General features: G+C 38.2%; 1 protein-coding gene and 1 pseudogene across 1 annotated transcript in view; one reads left to right on the top strand and one right to left on the bottom strand.

Moving 5' to 3' along the window:
* The window catches only part of LOC102751140 (protocadherin-15), a 762,960-nt gene that overhangs the window by 625,795 nt on the left and 116,652 nt on the right, over positions 1-20,513 (bottom strand). The window contains exon 2 of the mRNA XM_081823172.1: positions 17,668-17,786. Within this exon, the coding sequence (XP_081679298.1) occupies positions 17,668-17,758 (91 nt within the window). The 5' untranslated portion in view covers positions 17,759-17,786. The remainder of the gene's footprint in view (positions 1-17,667; positions 17,787-20,513) is intronic.
* Positions 4,773-5,329, top strand: LOC102750990 (peroxiredoxin-1 pseudogene; annotated as a pseudogene).

Genomic DNA, 20,513 nt, shown 5'->3' on the forward strand with positions numbered 1-20,513 from the left:
AGTTTATTACAAAAATCTCCTACTAAAGACTTATTTTTCAATTAATCTGTTCATGTAACAGATGAGGAAACCATTTCCCAGATAGCGGAAGTGATTTTTTCAAGATCATTCAGCTTACTTCCTCTCAAATCTTAGTCTTGTCAATTCTGGGTATCCCCTTGGCAAAATAGTCTTATATAAGTGGTCTTAGTTATTGTTCCTCTGCTCTCAAAGTCACTTGAGGGGATCACCTCAGTCCTATGATTGTCAGGAAGCACTGTGCCTCACTGTCGTTGTCCATGCTGAGACTCTGTCAGAGTGTTCCCATATTTGCAACTCTTCAAGCATCAAAGTAATATCTTATGGGAGAAGATGTCTGCAAATGACTTATCTGATAAAGGGCTAGTATCCAAAATCTATAAAGAACTTATCAAACTCAACACTCAAAAAACAAGCAAACAAAAAAATCCAGTCAAGAAATGGGCAGAAGACATGAACAGACATTTCTCCAAAGAAGACATCCAGTTGGCTAACAGACATATGAAAAAATGCTCAATATCAGTCATCATCAGGGAAATATAAATCAAAACCACAATTACATATCACCTCTCACCTGTCAGAATGGTTAAAACTAACAATTCAGGAAACAACAGATGTTGGTAAGGATGTGGAGCAAGGGGAACCCTCTTACACTGTTGGTGGGAATGCAAGCTGGTGCAGCCACTCTGGAAAACAGTATGGGGGTTCCTCAAAAAGTTAAAAACAGAGCTACCCTATGACCCAGGAATTGCACTATTAGGTATTTATCCAAAGGATACAAATGTGATTCAAAGAGGCACATGCACCCCGATGTTTATAGCAGCAATGTCCACAGTAGCCAAACTATGGAAAAAGCCCAGATGTCCAATGACAGATGAATGGATAAAGAAAATGTGGTATATATATATATGCACGTGTGCGCACGCACACATACATACACAATGGAATATTACTCAGCCATCAAAATGAAGGAAATCTTGCCATTTGCAATGATGTGGATAGAACTAGAGGGTATTATGCTAAGTGAAATAACTCACTCAGAGAAAGACAAATACCATATGATTTCACTCATATGTGGAACTTAAGAAACAGAACAGATGAACATAGAGGAAGGGAAGGAAAAATAAGATAAAAACAGAGAGGCAAGCAAACCATAAGAGACGCTGAACTCTAGGAAGCAAACTGAGGGTTGCTGGCGGGGAGGTGGGTGGGGGGATGGGGTAACTGGGTGATGGACATTAAGGAGAGCATGTGATGGAATGAGCACTGGCTGTTATATGCAACTGATGAATCACTAAATTCTACCCCTGAAACTAATAATGCACTATACGTTAACTTAATTGAACTTAAATTTTTTAAAAATTGATATTTTATTCACAGAAGTGCTTAATATCCTGATGTCACTCTAGTTCTTCATGGAAGTAGAGGGACTACTTCATTCCTCCCTCTGTGTCACATTTTGTAACTTGCAAAACACAATAGAGCTACTTAAACTCTGGGGATTCAGGGTCTCTCACACACACAAAAAAAGAATTATTTTCAACTTCTTATGACCATATGTTTTAGACATACATTTATGAGACTAGGCTGGGCCACCAAATTCAGTGAGAAACTATGCATTTCACCCTTATATTTTGATTATAATCTAATGAGTATGTTCAGAAAAGGAGGCTACTGTCTACCAAATAACTGACAGATTTATAAAAAAGATTATTCTTTCAAAACTCAAATTTGTACTGTGGGGAAAGAAATCTGTCCCAGGAATCTCTGCATAGTGTTAATATACCCAGAGTATATTTGGTTACCTTCAGTATGGGCATTTAATAATAATTAAAATCCTAGTGTTCTCAAGTAAAAATTTACCCAGACAGGAACAGTAGAGAAAAAGGGGGAAATGAGACGACTAATGGAATTAGGATGGCATCCAGCTTCCATTCTTCATACTTGTATCCCTATAACAGAAGGCCTGCTGTCCTTCATCCCTCATGTCCCTTGAGGAGGACAAATACTGCTAGGGAATATTACTTTTAATCTTTCAAAATTAATAGACATATTTGATATTTTCATATTGAGTTACACATGGGTGTGGAAAATAATGCATGCTCATTTCCCGTACACCGAATTTCAAAAATTTGCATATATATGCATTATTAATAAATTATAAATTCAATTTTTGTTTTATATAATGCAGCCTCCACAAAATTTAAAATTGTTTTCAATTTCCATAGTTTGTAATACAATGTATAGAAATTCAGACAAACATGACTTCAAAGAATGAATCTATGAGGATGAATACATATATTCTTTGGTCCTAGATTCTTCAAATCTTATTTGGTCAAAAGTTAAGAGTTAAAAGGTATTTCTTGAAGCAGAATCTAAGTTTGTTCATTTTATAATACTAAAAGGGAAGTAAAAGGCTTAAAAACTCTAAATTTTTAGAGAAAAATTCTGCATTCTAGGATCCCTTATTTCTCTATCATTTTGACTTTAAATGATTATTTTAACAAATTAAACACAAAATATCCATGTCCTTTTCTTTCTTGAGGGAAAATTATGTTTATTATTTTTTGTAAGAATACCCAATATACAATTGTTATCTTACCAATTAAATATTTAATATATAGTTATTACCTTACCAATTGTATATTGGACATTCCTATAAAGAAAAGCAATTCATTAAATTGTATACAACACTGAGTAAAGGATCCAGAAAGTCATTAAAATTAAACATATTTTTCTTTCAACAAAAAATGAAATCAGAATAATTGTAAAAATTGATAATTTTTTACATTGGTAAAAATCATAGCAAAGCATTGAGGATTACTATTTTTGTCATAAAAAATTAACATCACAATGAATCAACTGTTTTCTCTTTCAGACTGAATTTGCCCACAACTAAACTCATGATCTCCCTTCTAACTGTGGTCCTTTTAAGGTTTCTGTGTCAGTGAATGGCCCTGCTCTTGGGACTACTTACTCCAGCTTTGTCTCCCTTACTCCCTTCCCTCCTGGTTTTTCATAAACCCCACATTGTGTGTTTGTGTGTGTGTACATATATATATATATATTTTTTTTTTTCCCCCAGCCTCTCCACCAGTCTCTATATCTAGTTTCCTTCCCCAGCCAACCCTACCCCCTCGTGGTTTAAACCACCACCTTCTCCTGCTTGGACTACGCCACAGGTGTGCATCTTGGCTATGGTGTTATTTTTCTCTATCAGTCCTTATGAGAATCCATTTTTCTCACTACATCTAGTGATCTGTCTTGGGACAAATGGGATCATGTTGTCACACCTTCTCTCCCACTACTGCTCCTGCTTTTAAAACTCCAATGGCTTCACTTACAATTAAAACTAAACTTATCACTGTTACCATCAACAAACCTTGGTCCCTGCATATCTCCTCAGTTTCATTAGCATTTGATTTACACTGGCCTTCATTCAGACTCTTCATCATACTGCATTTACTTCTGATCATGGGGACTTACATATTTTTCCCTCCATCGGGAATAAACTCCTTGCCCCCAACACCTTTTATAGTACCTGGCATATAGTAGCAATCCTATAAAAGTGTGTTGAATGAATAAATAATTAAATAAATGAATAGTAACTAAGGTGATTAGTACCTCCAGTATATTACATAGGCAATGGCAGATATTTAATGAATTATAGACAAAAATATTCACTAGCAGAGATGCAGTGATTCATAGAAAATTCATTTCTCTGACTGAAGCAATGATGATTATATCCTAAACCAGAATAATCATAATGGTTCAGTTTAGAGGTAGCAGTTCATTTCACATATTCTTATTTTCTTGTACTTAAAAAAAATCCACTAAAACTAAACAAAAAGCCAAAAATGCATATTTGGCAATAAATACCCAAAATATATTTTCTATAAAAGTATCAGTCTTTCCTAAAGAGACTTTGACCCAAGTTTATTCCTTGTAAATATTTGCTGTAACATTCCAATGTGAAGGAATGGTGATAAAATTTGATAAACCTATTCTGACATGTTTTTTTTTAATTTATTTTAAGAGCATCTTTTCAAATAACTTTTTATATCAAACTTGTTCAAAATGATTTATAAATCTCAAACCTGAAAGAATGTTAACTAAATACTTAAGAAACATATTCCAGAAGTACCAGCAAAGATATTTCCTTTTTTTCTAGGTTTATATAATGAAATTCTGCAATAGAATCCAATTGATCAGTATAATTTGCTAATATATTCAAATAAATGTGTTGCCAAACTTCATACATACAGCATTAAGAGAAGAGAGTCTATTTTTTTTAAAGATTTTATTTATTTATTTGAGACAGAGAGAATGAGAGAGAGAGAGCATGAGAGGGGGGTGGGTCAGAGGGAGAAGCAGACTCCCTGCCGAGCAGGGAGCCCGATGTGGGACTCGATCCCGGGACTCCGGGATCATGACCTGAGCCGAAGGCAGTCGCTTAACCAACTGAGCCACCCAGGCGCCCAAGAGAGTCTATTATGAGATTCTCTAAACTTAGAATATAATTTTCCCTTTGTGCGTACTTTTGAAATTCACTTGCTCCTATACATCTTTCATTAAAGAAAGTGGATTATGTATGTATCTATGTATGTATCTATACAGTACTTTTTTCCCCTGTTAGAGCAATATTTATTTGTAATTTGGTATAGTTCCAAAAAATTGCATTTCAAATATGGTTGAAGGTGTCTTCTTCCTGACTGGTCTTTGGTGTGCTCTGTCTCAGATCTGTCAATAGAAAGATGTCTTCAGGAAATGCCAAAATTGGGCATCCTGCCCCCAACTTCAAAGCCAAGGCTGTTATGCCATATGGCCCCATTCAAAGACATTAGCCTCTTGGACTACAAAGGAATATATACTATGCTCTTTTATCCTCTTGACTTCATTTTGTGTGCCCCATACAGATGAATGCTTCCAGCAACAGGGCAGAAGAATTTAAGAAACTCAAGTGTCAAGTGATTGGTGCTTCTGTGGATTCTCATTTGTGTCACCTGGTGTGGATCAACATCCAAGAAAGGAGGAGGCCCGGGACCCGTGAACGTTCCCTTGATATCACATCCCAAGTGTACCATTGCTCAGGACTATGGAGTCTTAAAGGTTGATGAAGGCATCTTGTGCATCTTTATCATTGATGATAAAGAAATCCTTTGGCAGATCGCTGTGAAGACCACCCTGTTGGCCACTCTGTGGATGAGACTCAGACTAGTTGAGTTTACTGACAAGCATGGGAAAGCCTGGCAGTGATGCCATCAAGCTCACGATCCAAAAGAGCAAAGATTATTTCTCTAAGCAGGAGTGAACACTGGGCCATTTTAGGGCCGGGATGCCATGGGCGGCCATGAAAAATCTCTTTGGTACTAACATCTTAAAACAAAGACTTTAGACTCAGTGCAGATGTGGTATGGGACAGGACGGGCCTTTCCTGCAGGGGCTGGGGAGGCCAGCCTTTCTTGATCTTGTGTTGTTTCTGTTAAAGTTGAACTAAGAAAAAAAATTAAAGAAATAAGATAAGGTGTAGAAATCACATAAGCATAAAATTTTGAATGAGATTTAGTTGTCTCCAAAGCCTATTGAGTATGTTTTTCATATTCTAAGTCATTGACTTTTTTAAAAAATCTATTCATTATTTGTTTACTCTACCAAAACACGTCAGCAATCTTAAATTGCAGTACTTCATTTCACACTGCAATGTGCCAGGTCAACAATGAGTACTGCTATTTGACACTTCCCTGTCTTGGGGGGATGTTATCGAACCTCTTCTGTTTTTGAAGTGCTTTCTCATAAGTTTCTAGTTATTCCTTTTTTAAAACTAATTTATTTATTTGAGAGACGGAGAAAGAATGTGTGCCAGGAGGGGCAGAGGGAAAGAATCTTCAAGCAGACTCCCCGCAGAGCCTGATGGGGCAGGGGCTTGATCCCATGACCCCGAGATCACAAAACCAAGAGTTGGATACTTCACCCATGGAGGCACCCAGGTGCCCCAGTTTCTAGTTATTCTTACCAGCAATGCCATCATTGGCCAGTTGTTCCTTGCAGTAATCTCTAGTGATGGGATCGGGATAGTAGAAAATCCAGAATTAAAAAGTTTCTTTGCAAGGCTGCTTTTAAGGGGCACCTGGGTGGCTCAGTTGGTTAAATGTCTGCCTTCGGCTCAGGTCATGATCTCGGGGTCCTGGGATCAAGTCCCACATCGGGCTCCCTGCTCAGTGGGGAGTCTGCTCCTCCCTCTGCCTCTCCCCCAGCTTGTGTTCTCTTTCTCACTCGCATGAAAGAATAAAATCTTAAAAAAATAAAAAGACTGTTTGTATGTTGTCTTCTGTAACATCAGCATAAGCTCAGCCCTTGGAAAACTCTTGGAAGACTTTTCAGTAAATATAAGCTGATTTTCATATGATTTGATTATGTAAGTTAGTTTCTCTGTGTCTTTTTTGTGTATGCTATGGAATGAAGCAGTTAATATTATACGACAAACAGAAATACATCATGATTGTCTTCAAACACTACACTTGTGGAGATCTGCTCCCAAAGCCACGTTGAAACCAGCTGAGAAAAGGGACTTCTGCTGTCAGGTGGGATGGAGCTGGGAAGCTCTCAGGGACCAGTGCCAACAGCCTGCACGGGCTTCGGTCTAGTATCGGTGGGTCATTGGCCAGTAGTCCTGCGGGTGGGTTTTTTTTTTTTTTTTAAGAATATATCTCACTTTACATATTTATATAAACTCCCATGGAATTGATAATTTCACAAATGCTATTTGGCAAAGGTCCTAGTTTGAATTTAAATCTTACAAATTTAGAGATTAGATGGAAAATGTTTTCAAACTTCATTATCATTGGAAATGAAATCTGATGGCATCTCCTCTAAGGCACTCATCTGAAAGTAGAAGGAAACTTTAGAGGTACTGTAGTGTGTGTGTGCTCTGGTAATTTTTTTTTCTTTTTCTTTAAAATGCTATCCTAATTCCTTTTGGCAACAAATGAGATTGAAAGTCCAGTTAAGATTACTTTTTTAATGTAGGCCAAACTGTTAGATATATGAAGTGACTGAAGCCAAGAAATGCTTGTTGTATTTTCTGGAATTTAAATTATCTAAAGGGAGGGAGAAAGCTAATAAGAGTAGACCAAATGTTGCAGGGGTGGGGGGTGGTGTAGGGAGAGTGAGAGGGAGGGAGAGAGAGAAGACAAAGAAGCAGAAAAGAGAACAAATAAGGATGGAAGAGAAGGCTGGGTGAATGTAGGAAACAAAATGCAAAGAAGAAAGTGGTAAGAGCACCATCTCACGTGAGTGAAGAAAGAGTAGGAAGAAGGAACTAAAGGAAGTTCCTGTATATAAAAAGAAACTAATCAACATTGACATAGTTGAAAGAGGTAGAGAAAATAAGAGAAAAATATGGAAAAGGTACAGATAACCCAATGCTTACGGAGTTTCTCTTCTATGGCAGATGCCGTAATAAGTGCAGCTGAGAAATTCACAAGCTCGAGGAACAGAAAAGCCTACAGAGAAGTATAGTACCCAGAAAGAAGTATACAGAAGGTATATGATCTTTCTAAAGAAGGTGCAGTCCATTGAAGATGTAGCAGATGATCGTGTGTGTGTGTGTAAATGTTTTCAAAGGGAATCTAAATAAATACTGAATAATGATGAGGAAACATGTAGTCTACCTTACTTTAATTTGAAAATATAGTAATTATCACAATATACCAAAGTACATGTATTAAGTGCTGCCCATATGCTGGAAAGCATAGTAAGCAGTTCACATACGTAACATCAGTTAATCCTACAGCAGTCTAATCTGGGTTGCCATTACCCTTGTTTAGTGGATGGAGATCTGAGTCTGAGTGAGGTTGTTACATCACTCATCAAAATGCATACAGAGATTGTGCCACGAGTTGAAAAAGGTCTCTCTGACTCCCAAGCTCATGCTTCAACCACTCTGCCATAGATAATCTTCCATCTCCACATACCACCAATGGGTATCATCTGTTAATCCCCCCATGTTCCCCTCTGCTAGGACTGCACACACAAGGCATAATGTATCAGGTTTGAATCCAATGCAGCTTGTCACTCATTTTCCAACTAACTCAAAACTATCTCATACTAAAAACCGTTTAGGATTAATTACAGCCAACACAGACTTTGACACACTTCAAAGAATGCCGTCCTTTTAACTCCCGCCCTTTACAACCTACAGTATACTGATTTATACTTGTGATCTGTTTGTTCCTTGTACTGGTGTTTTGTATGAACTAGGCTGTAGCATTCATGAGGTCAAAAAATGTACCTTATTGATATTTGCATCTCCAGAACTTAGCAAGAAGCTGGCACAACGGAGATGTTAATACATATATATTGAATAAATGGACAATAGGGATTGATCATGGTGCCATGATTCTCCAAGGTTCAATGGATCCAACTTTTTTGAGTCCTGCAGCACTCTGTCTTAAGGCTACAAAATATAGTAGTTAAGACTGTGCCAGCTTGAGCTGTGCTGCCTGAAGTAGGATCATGGCCCTTAGATGTAGGAGACCCATGATCTGACCCAAGACAGCTTGCTATCTGTAAAGCTTCAATTTCCTCATCTGGAAAATAGGAATAATAATAGAATTTATCTCATGGGATTTTAGTGAAGATTAAATACATTGAATAAGAGAATATATACTTTGCTGAACATTCCTTTTTTTTTGTTTTTTCTTGCTCTCCTGGAAATCTGGTTCTTCCCAGAGATTCCATTTTTCCATAGCACTGCCATCCTATTTAAAAGTACATATACATATATACATATCATGTGCATTATATGTAAATAAGCAATGTGAGTAGAGTGTGTAGTATGGATAAGGCATCTGGCACTCAGAAATCACTTAGCTGCAATTATTAGAAATCTGATGTGCATATAATAGATGTTGCATATGCTCGCTCTACCTGAATAGATGAATGAATGAAATAATGTGTATAACGCATTATTAATATTTCTTTTAAATGCTGTGTTCTTTTCCCTGCGGGGATATCATCAGAAGTGCATTCCCTGTACTCAACAGACCAGCCATGGCCCAATGCTGGATACAGCCCCATGCAGTGTGGACGGCGACACTCTCGCATGGCTGTTTTCACACCCAGTCTCAGGCTCAGTCTGAGGAGTGCTCATCAGTATTCCAAGTGTTCAACAGAGACACTTAATAAACTCAGAGTAGCTGGACAGTCATCACTGAACAGTCTAATTGAGTGGCCCTGAGGGACAGTAGAAGGTCTTACACAAGCAGGAAATATTAGTGACATGAGCTGGGCTACTGATCCAGGAATCAAAGCCACCGTGTGATCTGCCAACGTTGGGAACAAATACCCAGAAGAGCAGCTAAGAATCAGAGAAAAGAAAGGTGGGAAGCACACAAGAAGGAAGGATGGGTTCAGTTTGAGTTTTCTACGGACTTTGCTCAGTGACACACTATGATGGGGAAAATGTCAGCTGAATCTCTCAAAAATGACATATATACTCATACAGTTTACCTAAACTGTTTTCCCAACAGGATGCAAAAAACAAAAACAAACAGAAAAGAACCTAGCTATGTGCAACATATCCCTACCACAGGTATTTATTGATTGTTTTTGTCCCTGTGTCAATGTTGAGCAATGCCATATAAATCAAATGCTAAGTATGTTTCTGAATTGTTGTTTGAACTCTAGTTGCTATTCTCGAACCTCACCAACTTGCCCTACATTGTTAAAGGAGACATTTCATCTCTCTAATATTTTTTTAAATTTCAATGCTTATTTATTTCAATAACTTCTAATTGGGTTATTCTGTCAAGGGCTGAGGAAAGTAAATGAGACAGTCTCTGTCTTCGGCAATTTATAATCTCAACATAAAACAAACGTTGTATGATATGTTGGAATATAACGGGGAAGAGAAGTATTATTTTTTCAGCTTGATTGAGGTATAATTGACAAAAATTGTACCTACATAAGGTGCACAAAGCGGTGTCTGGATACTTACACATTGCAAAGTGACTACCAAAATCAACCCAATTAACACAGCCATCATCCACATAGTTATCTTATGTATTTACGTGGCTGTGTATTTATGGATTGATGCATGAATTTATTTTGCTGTGGTGAGACCGCTCAGTATCTACTCTCTCAGCGAATCTCAAGTACATATTGCAGCATTAGTAACGATCATCACCATCTACTGTATGTAGATCTCCAGAACTTATTCTCTGTACCTTCAAGTTTATACCCATTGACTAACCCCTCCATGTTTAATTTTGGATTGAGTACCATTAGTAACAACATTAAAGAATAATGAATAAGTTAGGATCAAGGAATAAGCAAAATTTGAGTAAAATCTGGAGGGGAAGATTAGATTCTGATGTCATAATAAAATAGCCCAGCGGATGGTGACTGCACGCGGAGCTGAGGTAAAGGTCTGGTTTGGGCTTTGTCACCTCCTAGTTATACCACACTGGGACAGCAAGTTCACCTGTCCGTGTCGCTGACCTGGCAGGGGCAGGATAGCAGAGAAATGCTACATGGTTGTTAGTATCAAATCCGTCATGGAGTTCTCATGAAAATTAAACTAAAAATACAATGTACATGGAGGCTTGGTTAGTAAATGCTAAATAAACATTAGTGGATATTGTTAGGAGATGTTCACACATAAAATAAATTTTTTTTATTTCAAAGATTTCAAAAAACTTGTTGAATATTCAGGAATGATGTGAATATAAATATGTAGCAACACTTCTGAATAGTGTCTGAGAAGGCATGGAATACAATCATTTGCAAAATCTGAGCACTACAAACAACTGAGATATAGTTTTCAGGGGTATCTCTCCCTTCCTCTGTCTCTGGTTCTGTCTCTTTCCATCTGTCTGTCTGTCTGTCTCTCTCTCACACACACACACCCCCTCCAAAAAACAGAGACCGTGGATGTGGTCAGCTGGAGTTCCATGAAGGGGAGGAGCTCATAGATAAGCCCAGGATAGATAATGATCACAAGCAATCACATGTTGTTTTGTTACCTTCAGATACATTAACACCTAACATTTCCTGAATGAGGTCATGAAACAACACTCACAATCCTCGGTGTTGTGCAGCGATAACCTGTACACATCTGAAAACCAGAACATCAACTCAGTGTTCTACACTGTTTTCTGAAATTACCTATGGTCCTTAAGTTTCTTAACTTGGAAACTCAAAATCTGTCCTGCAAACAGTTTCTTACTATGTCTACCCCAAAATCTTCAGCAAATCTTCCATTGGTATTCTCCCAAAACACAGACACTGCACATAATTCTATTAGTATATATATCACATTGTACATTGACTATCTCTGTCATTATTATACTTGGATGAAGAGACTGCCTCGATTTTTAAAAGATTTTATTTATTTATTTGAGAGGGGCAGGGGCAGAGGGAAGGGCAGAGAGAGGAAGAGAAGCAGACTCTCCACTGAGCAGGGAGCCTGACGTGGAGCTCGATACCAGGACCCTGAGATCATGACCTGAGCCGAAGGCAGATGCTTAATGACTGAGCCAGGCACCCTGAGACTGCCTCGTTTTTGATGCCCTACTGTCTTTTCTAGAGTTGATATGCAATAAAATGCTAACTAAATAAGTGAATCCAAATATGTGGACCACAGCCAATGTGACCATATGTACAGAGGGTGTGAAGGGAGATGAATACTCTGTGCAAGGGAAGTGGGGTAGAAAATGACCACACTGTCAAAAAATATCGAAATCAATTTATTAAATAATATATTTTTCCTTATGGAAATACAAACAAGATTGGGATACTTTCAAAATCACAAAAAAGGAAGAGAGAGAATATTTACCAGGAAGATGGAGGAGGCTGATATGTACACAATCAGAAAAAGTCAGTACAAAGAACCTCTGAGAAAAACAAAGTTGAAAGGAGGGTGGATCAATAGGGCTGCTTGCTGAAATGCTAGAAAATTGTAGGATTTGTCCAAGAAAGTGGTCATTGGAGGCTTTAGAGAGTACAGTTTTAGTAGAGTTGTGAGAAAAAGCCAATTGCAGAGCTTAAGGGAATCGGTGGAGAAGTGCTGGTAACAGATACCGAGATTCGACAGGAAAAGACCCAGCTAAGAAGAGCCGCTCTATCATGAGCTGTATGCATCACTGCTGACTCGGAGCCGTGCAGGATTACGATGACAATTTTGCTCAATCTCAATGTCTATTAAGGATGTTTAAAATGAGTTCTGCCTTTCATGCATTTCATGAAATTAGGATATGAGTATTTTATTTTTCAATGGGTTCCAGTTTTTCAGGTTGTTAGAGCCCCACAGGGAAGCATCCACCTTACCACTTACCATTAGTTTTGTCTGCAGGGCTTGGACACTAAATTAGACCTTTCCTTTCTTTTCCCTATCCTCACAGGACAAATGGGGCATCTGAAGTATCAGTACTTAGCTATTCCAAGCTATCTTGGAAATAACGTGTGTATTAGAGATAGAGAGGGAGAAAGCAAAGATGCACAGATGAGCAGACAGAATCTTCTAATTACAATAAGTGGTCTTCTGTTTATCAGAGATCCCCCACCCCCCACCCAGCTCTTTAGCTCTCTGGCCTTTCAGAGTATACAGATGGACTTTAAGTGAGCCGATTACTAGAGTATACAAAAGCCACAGAAGTAATCCTTCTAGGCACAAGGTTATTAGAGCTTAGAGTTGTTTTTTTTTTTTTTGAGCTTAGAGTTTTTATGTGAACTTGCTTACTGGACAACTCTTGCTGAAACAAACTACATAAAAAGGTATATATTTTCAAACCTTTACTCTAAAACAAAGTCCTCGGGGGTGGGGGGAAGTTTAACAAGGATCCACGTGATTACTCACCACCAGAAAAGTGGAGACAAGAAATGCAGGTGTGGGTATAACCTAAAGAGTGGTAACAGCTAAGCTTTTGTCTCAGAACGAAAATAGACTCTGTCAGATGGAATAAATTACAGGCGCAAACAAAAAAGATGTTTATAACATATTAAGCTAAAAACTTGCATAACAATACATGCTAGGGTTTTATTTTTGTTTAAAATGGGTATTATTTATGTATACAGGTAGATATGTGTGTGTGCACACATATTTGCTCACTTTCTAAGAACGGTGCCTTAAGAAATCAAATTTAAATGAGGGATGAAGATGCTTCACAGACAGCATAGCTCATGGAAAGTTACTTACAGTTTTCAATAATCATCTTTACTTTAATTTGATTATAACTGAATGACACTCAAGAGAAACTTGCATGACACTATGTCCAGAGAAAGATAATGTTGTCAGGAAGAAGATCACATGCATTACACTTAGAAACAGCATATGCAGAGGATACAGGATTTTTGAGCAATGTCCAGCATGATCCTGGGGAGACAGTGAGGGTCCCATGCAGCCCATGAGGTAGGGAAGGTGCTACAACAGCGTCCTCATGACAGTCTGGAAAAGCCTGGGACTAGGAGCCATTGAGACCATCCCACCGTTCTCACACAGCTGTTCGTTTACTGAACCAACTCTCCTCTCTGTAAGGCATTTCAAGTGGGGACTGACCTTGCTTGGAAACCCAAGTGTTTCAGCTCATTTTATAGTTAGAAGCTCCTTATAATTCTATTATCAGCATTGCAATTTATAGGCCATTCCCTTCTAAGGTTAATTAGCATCAGCCAATGTCACTGATGAAAACGAAGTTTCTAGGCTTGGCCTCAGACTTTAGACGGTCACACTCTTAACTGACTGGCATGTGTATCCCTTCATTGACCTTCCATAGATTACAAAACAGCAAGCATGAAAATGAACCTGGAAACACTCCTCAAACTTCCCCCTGTTTCATGTGAGCCAGGGAGCTCTCCAAGGAGAGAATATAGTCATTAATACTTCCCAGAATGAAGTGTAATTTAACAACGTCTTCAAGGTTTTGGTAAATTCAGAGAGACATAAAAAAAAAAAAAAAGAACATGTATACATGCACAGGGACACAAAGTACTTCTTTATAAATAAATATGTAAGTTTATTAAAAAAAGTATGATGATTTATAAGTGATGAGAAGTAATAATAGCAACAAAGATCAACAGTTACTTGAACATTAGCCATATACCAGATGCTATGCGAAACTTCAAATGTGAGTTCCAAGAGTGAGTGTTATTTATAGGGGAACAGGCTCAGGCCTATTTAGGGGGTCCCCCTTCATGTGGTTGGGCTTATGTAGCTTATGTAGCAGCTCTCTTACATTGCAGGTGTGTGTTAATTTATATAACAGCTCAAGGGCAAGGCAGAAGATGTTTGGCTTCCAGCTAAATGCCTGAGCAGCCAGGGAGAACCATTTCTTTAAAAAACGCAAGCTGGCTTTGGTAGTGTGCTCACACTTAGTGAATCTTTCTCTCTTCGACAGACAGGCAGACAACCCCCCCATTAGTACACATACCTTCTAAAACTCCTCTAACTCTAAACTTAGTCATAATGTTACAGATTATAGTTTGTTTTTTAAACAGAGATTTTCCCTGTATGGTTATGGCAGTAATATCGATTTAATATGGACAATTTGAAAAGGCAGAGGAAATCATACAATATAAAACAAAACATACCCATTACCCATATATAATAGTCCCATTCTTGCTCTCTCTCTCTCTCTCTCTCTCTCTCTCCCTTTTAGGATTCATTCATGAACTCAAAATCAACACACAATCAACAAACAAACCCTGTGCACAACTTTGCTTATTTACCTCCCTGTGAATAGCATGTTAGAACAAGAGACATCTTTTATAGATCTTTTCCCCCCACACCACACACAATTTAGCAGATGGCCCAGCTTGCTCTGCTTCTCAGTGGTGCCTCCCTCCATCCGCCCTGCCCCCAGACATCCCACAATCAATATGGGATCAGAGCACATGTTTCCATTCAAATAAACTTGTCAGGACTCATAGTGCATGAAATCACAAGCGAGAATATCAACTCCAATGCTATCAATTGGTAGAAAGAGGCCATTAACTGAAGATGCATTATGTTCTTTTATTTTCTATCAATTAGCTAAATTCTCATTTTAAAAATTTAATATAATACAATCAATCTCACTTACACTATTAATACTTGCTTAGATGTAGTCAACAAACAAATGAAGTGTCCTCTATGGAACAGGTCGTCTGCAAATTTTATTACTGAATCTAGAAACTTCCCCCAGCAATTTGAGTGAAAAATATGAAAAGACTCAAAACTTAGCCAAAGTTTTCAAGTGAAAAAATTTGTTATAAAATATTTTAAATAATAATTATATATTTTCCTTAGAAGCAGTTCTACACATTTGGCTAATACTAGAATATTTTATTTCAGAATAACTCCCGTATGCCTAAAAGAAAAAAAAAAGGCAGAGGAAAAGCAGAGGAAACTGCTATCAAGTTCATGACATCACCATTGTCTTCCTTCCATCTAATCTTATATACCTGCATCCCCAAGCATTTGGGTTAAAAACACATTGCTTCGAGAAATTCTTACTGCATATTCCAGTTTAGTGCTATTTTGTGTGTTAGTGGCGCATTTCTGAGTTCTGATTTACTCCATAGTGTGGGCTCCCAATTTTATATAGATTGTAAAAAATAGCAACTATTAGAATGATTTTCAGCCACACATCACTGAACAACTGGATGACAGTGATGCCACAGCGTCCCTGGTTGCGGGAGGTCAGAGAGAAGTGAAGACCTGGGTGGGGGATACCTAAGGAAAAGACTAAGACATTAGCATGGAGGTAGATGGGAGGGGCCAAGGATGGAAGACATGCTAGAAACCACATAAAGGGAAGAGATGTCTACAAAACACTATACAGAATTCATGCTTCTCTAACAACTCCAATCCCTTCCATCTTCCTGAGAACTGAGTGAGTCCCCTGGAGGAGGAGGCTGAGCAGGTGTCTCAGGAGGGCTCAGGGGGCCATCCCCAGTGCAGACCTGCAGGGACGGGCCTCCTGCAGGCAAGCCTGGGGCAGGTGTGGGGCTGCACCCTGCTTCAGAAAGGAGACTACGTGGGGGCCAGCAGTTACCTGATCTTATTTTGGAGGCTATGTGAGCACATTTAGAAAGAGTAAGAGCTATAATGAGCTTATTAAGGGAACCAATCTATAGCATTCCAGGTTAAACCAGGAGTCATTTCCTCTGATAACCTAAATTATATTGCTGAAAAGTACAGAGCATGTGCCCATCTAATGTGAGAAAAGTGAATCCTTCCTCACTCAGTGTGAATACTAAATATGGATAAAAATAGAATGCCTTATGACATAAAGAACTATCAATACAGATTTGTCATCTATTCCTAGGGCAAATTTAAAATACATCCTTTTAATAGAAAGCCATGTTCTTCTAAGTTTCATTGATTTTTATTTTTGCTTCAAAGTCACAGTTACCTTATTTATTTATTATGACACTTAATTTTTTTTTTAGAATGGAGATTTGCAATAGCCAGAAATGGCAACGATGTGAACACTGAGTTCAGAAACACTTAAAGTAAGCAATGTGCTAATTAGCAACACTTTTGCTACTGCGGGAATTAGGCTACTGACTTTATGAAGAGAGTTGCTATTGCAAATTATTCTGCAAGTCTCCAAAGAATCATATTTTTCTAACTATGAAGGACTAAGAATGTCTTAATATGGGTGCAGTTTGAATATTGTTTGGGATAAAGACTGATCGATTCATCAATCTTCAGATCATTCAGTTTAGTTAAGCAAAGCATAAAAAATAATCTTAATCCCATTCTTTGCTGCCACTAAGTGCAACCAGATAACAGGGCAATGGTGGAGGGGGGAGGGTCTGCCTGCTTGTAGCCGGGGCCCCGAATACTGAACAAATGTGGGGTAAAAACACTGAAAAGGAAAAATAAAACAAAACTCAGTTTTCTAGGATGGACACATTTGTCCATTTCTTCCTTCTATTAAACCTAAAGTATTGTGTATATATATATATATACACACACTAACTCTTATCACATGGCATTTAAAGACAGATCCCTCTAATATTCAAATATCTAGGACACACACATTCAGGACCCTGCAGATAGAATGTGTTAAATGGTCCATTAGGAGCTTGATAATTAACATTTCTTTCTAAAGTGCCTGATTTACTGTTAGGAAATAAGTTACAAACTCTAATGTCAAGTCTTTTACCTTTTTTTTTCTTTCCAAATAAAATGGTGCTGGATGAAATAACATAATACCCATTTAAAGTGCTAACAGTAAAATCACCTAAAGCATCTACTTTTGACCACTTCAGAGATATTTTCTCATAGGAAATTTTGGTATATTTTGTATTCTCAAACTTTATCTGAACTCTTGCTTGTGTCTATTCAAGAGTTAATAAATAGAATTGAACGTTGTTGTTGTTTTCCATAGCAATCACACATTTACTTAGTGATAATGAGTAAGTGTTCAAAGGGAGGACTTGCTCTGGATTTTCTACTGAACCACAATCCTTATTAAGAAACGAGGTGCACCCAGATGCCACTTTTGTAGGATTATTTTAACTAAGATAAGTTATTTCACACAGCTACTAACCTTTAAAAATGAACTACAAATTAGCATTATTCATTTCGGTGTTGTGTTTCATTTTGCATTTAATAACAGAAACCCCAGCTAACTCTCCAAGTCAGACTAGAAGCAGACTTACCATCATCATACTGGCTGAAGCAGATTGTGAAGAGGGCTGCGAAGATAATCCCTGAAGCTAACCATTTCCAGAGATAAAACTGTCGTAGCATCTTCTGTTGAATTCCACTCAAGGCTGATCTGAAATAACAGGAGGGAGAAGCAAACATGGGACAAGTTCATTAATCTGTGATAGGTAAACACAACTGTCACCGCACAGAAAACCCTTACTGACTTCATAGACAATAACCGGCGCCACACTATCCATTAACAAAGTAACACACCTGTTTAACGCCCTGCAACTCTTTACCCACAGGAATTTGCAGACAAGTAATCTCTCAAGAAAGAAATATTTTCTGGGACTCACTCTGTAAGCAAGGAAGTTGAGAAGTTAACATACAGATGACACCAGAACCACACCTTTTTAAACACTGAGACCCGTGAGTGTACTAAATGTTAAACAGTTTAAGTTACTAAATTCATGTTGTCCATAGCATAGTTCAATGATACAGTGTACATCATTTTATTTTTAAAAGTTTATTTATTTATTTAGAGATAGTGTTCCAGTAGTGAGACGGACAGAGGGAGAGAATCTCAAGCAGACTCCCTTCTGAGCGTGGAGCTGGACATGGGGCTAAACCACATGACCCTGAGATCATGACCTGAGCCGAAACCACCAGTCAGTGGCTTAACTGACTGAGCCGCCCCGGCACCCCATATGTACGTTGTTTTATGACAATTTAAGCTGACAAACTAGTTATTAATATCCTACATGAAGAGTTCAATGGACATTTGTTTTACACAATCAAATAGAAAAACACCTCATTACAATTTGAATTGCTCTCTAGCAGAGCTATAGGAGATTGACTATGCCAAGTAAGACCAAAGATAAATCGTCCATTTTTTTACCACATCTATCTTCCAAAGCATTGGGATGCATTTCATTTTCATCCCTTTGCTTTTCTTTGCAATCTCCCAGCAAGTAAAGAAACTGAGTGAGGTATCAGTGGCCAGTGAGCACACCAAGAGTCTTACTGAAAGAATGATGGGCTAAGTTTCCATGTAAATTGAAGAAATCATTCACATGGAATTACTCAAAGTGACCCTGGTTATAGATCATGGTGGGGCAGGGACAGGAGCTCTGCTTCTCTCATTCAGGGGTTCTACACTCAAGTGTCTACAGGGACAAGAAGACAAAAGGAAAGAGTGAATGAGTGCAAAGGGGCAATGGGGTTGGTGAGGCTGTGAAGGAGCACAGGGTTTGTCTGTGGAGGCCAGCTGGGACTAATTTCTGTCAATGGCCATTGGGTGGGAACACAAACCAATGTTGCCAGGTCTTCTGAGTTTCCAGAATATCATAGAAATCCACATTTCCTTGTGAGATGGCCCAGTGTTTAGATGACTGTCCAACCCTTCTTATAACCAAGTACTTCTGATGGGCCATATTGTTCTCTGAGGGTCTTGGGTTTACCACTCCTGCCTAGGATTCTCTCTCCTTAGACGTCTTGTGGTAAGACTCATCAGAATGTACCAAGGAAATATTTTTATTCCACCTTTACATGCATTTTTTTCATCCATCTTTCTGTTTTATAAAGTTTATTTGTACAGTAGCATACATAAATACACATAAGTTATTTTAAACTTGTATTAAAAGTGCAAGCCCATTTTTTTTAAAGATTCTATTTATTCATGAGAGAGAGAGAGAGGCAGAGGGAGAAGCAGGCTCCCAAGGAGCAGGGAGCCTGATGCGGGACTCAATCCCAGGACGCTGGGATCATGACCTGAGCCGAAGGCAGACACTTAACCATCTGAGCCACCCAGGCGCTCAAGCCCATTTTTTTTCACTCAGGATTCATAGTCCTTAAATTTCAAAGGTCACTGCACTAGATCACACACATTTAAGAAGGGAGCTATTTTTCTGTTTCCTTATCTAAAACAAACAGACAAAAAAGGAAACTTCTTTTTACCTGGCCTTCACACATTTTTTTCTCCCTTACTGGCAACAGACTCAGCCTCTGCTTTTATAACTTCTAGGCATAGATAGCCCAAAGAAGAGCCCAGTATTAAATATTAAGAGAACATAAGAAATCATGCTTACAAATGACCAGTGCTAGCATATGTAAGAGCAGTGGATTAGAGTCATAAATTCAAGTTATTCTTTATAAAGTTATTCAACGTACCAGTTACATGATTTTGAGCAAATCAGAGAGCATCTCTGTCTTACCTTCTTCATCATTAACATGAAGATAAAACAGTACCTACCCCAGAAGTTTCTCTTGAGGATTAAATGAGTGAGTTGCTATAAATGCATGCTCAGTGCATCAAACAGTGAGATTAATAGGAGCATTTCTGACTCAGCATCTATGGGGTCCTCAAAATGATTAGACATAAATTTTCTCAACCTGTCTTTAGGATAGCCTCTAAGGTAGTGCTATTATCTCCGTTCTGTGGAGGGAAGGTCATGTTGACTAGCTTAAAATTATAAACTGGCGAGGGGCTGAAGACGTGGTAGAGGTGGTGAGTCTGAAACCTCTGCTTATTCCATTACAGGGAAGGACTAGACAATTTCACAAGAACACATGGCTCAGAAGGTTTCAAGGGAAATGGAGGCCTCTTCCCTGGATAGAGCCCTGCTAAGATCTATACAAATGATAGTGCCAATCCTTTTTTTTTTTTTCCCTAAAAAACTCTGAGAAACAAACTGAGGGTTCTAGAGGGAGGGGGATGAGTTAGCCTGGTGATGGGTTTTGAGGGCACGTTCTGCATGGAGCACTGGGTGTTATACATAAACAATGAATCATGGAACACTACATCAAAAAAATATATATATACAGAGAAAATACTTAAAAAATACTTATTAAGAAACAT

The sequence above is a fragment of the Leptonychotes weddellii genome, chromosome 6 (genome assembly GCF_054177405.1).
Source record: "Leptonychotes weddellii isolate Sample4059 chromosome 6, ASM5417740v2, whole genome shotgun sequence".
Taxonomy (NCBI): domain Eukaryota; kingdom Metazoa; phylum Chordata; class Mammalia; order Carnivora; family Phocidae; genus Leptonychotes; species Leptonychotes weddellii.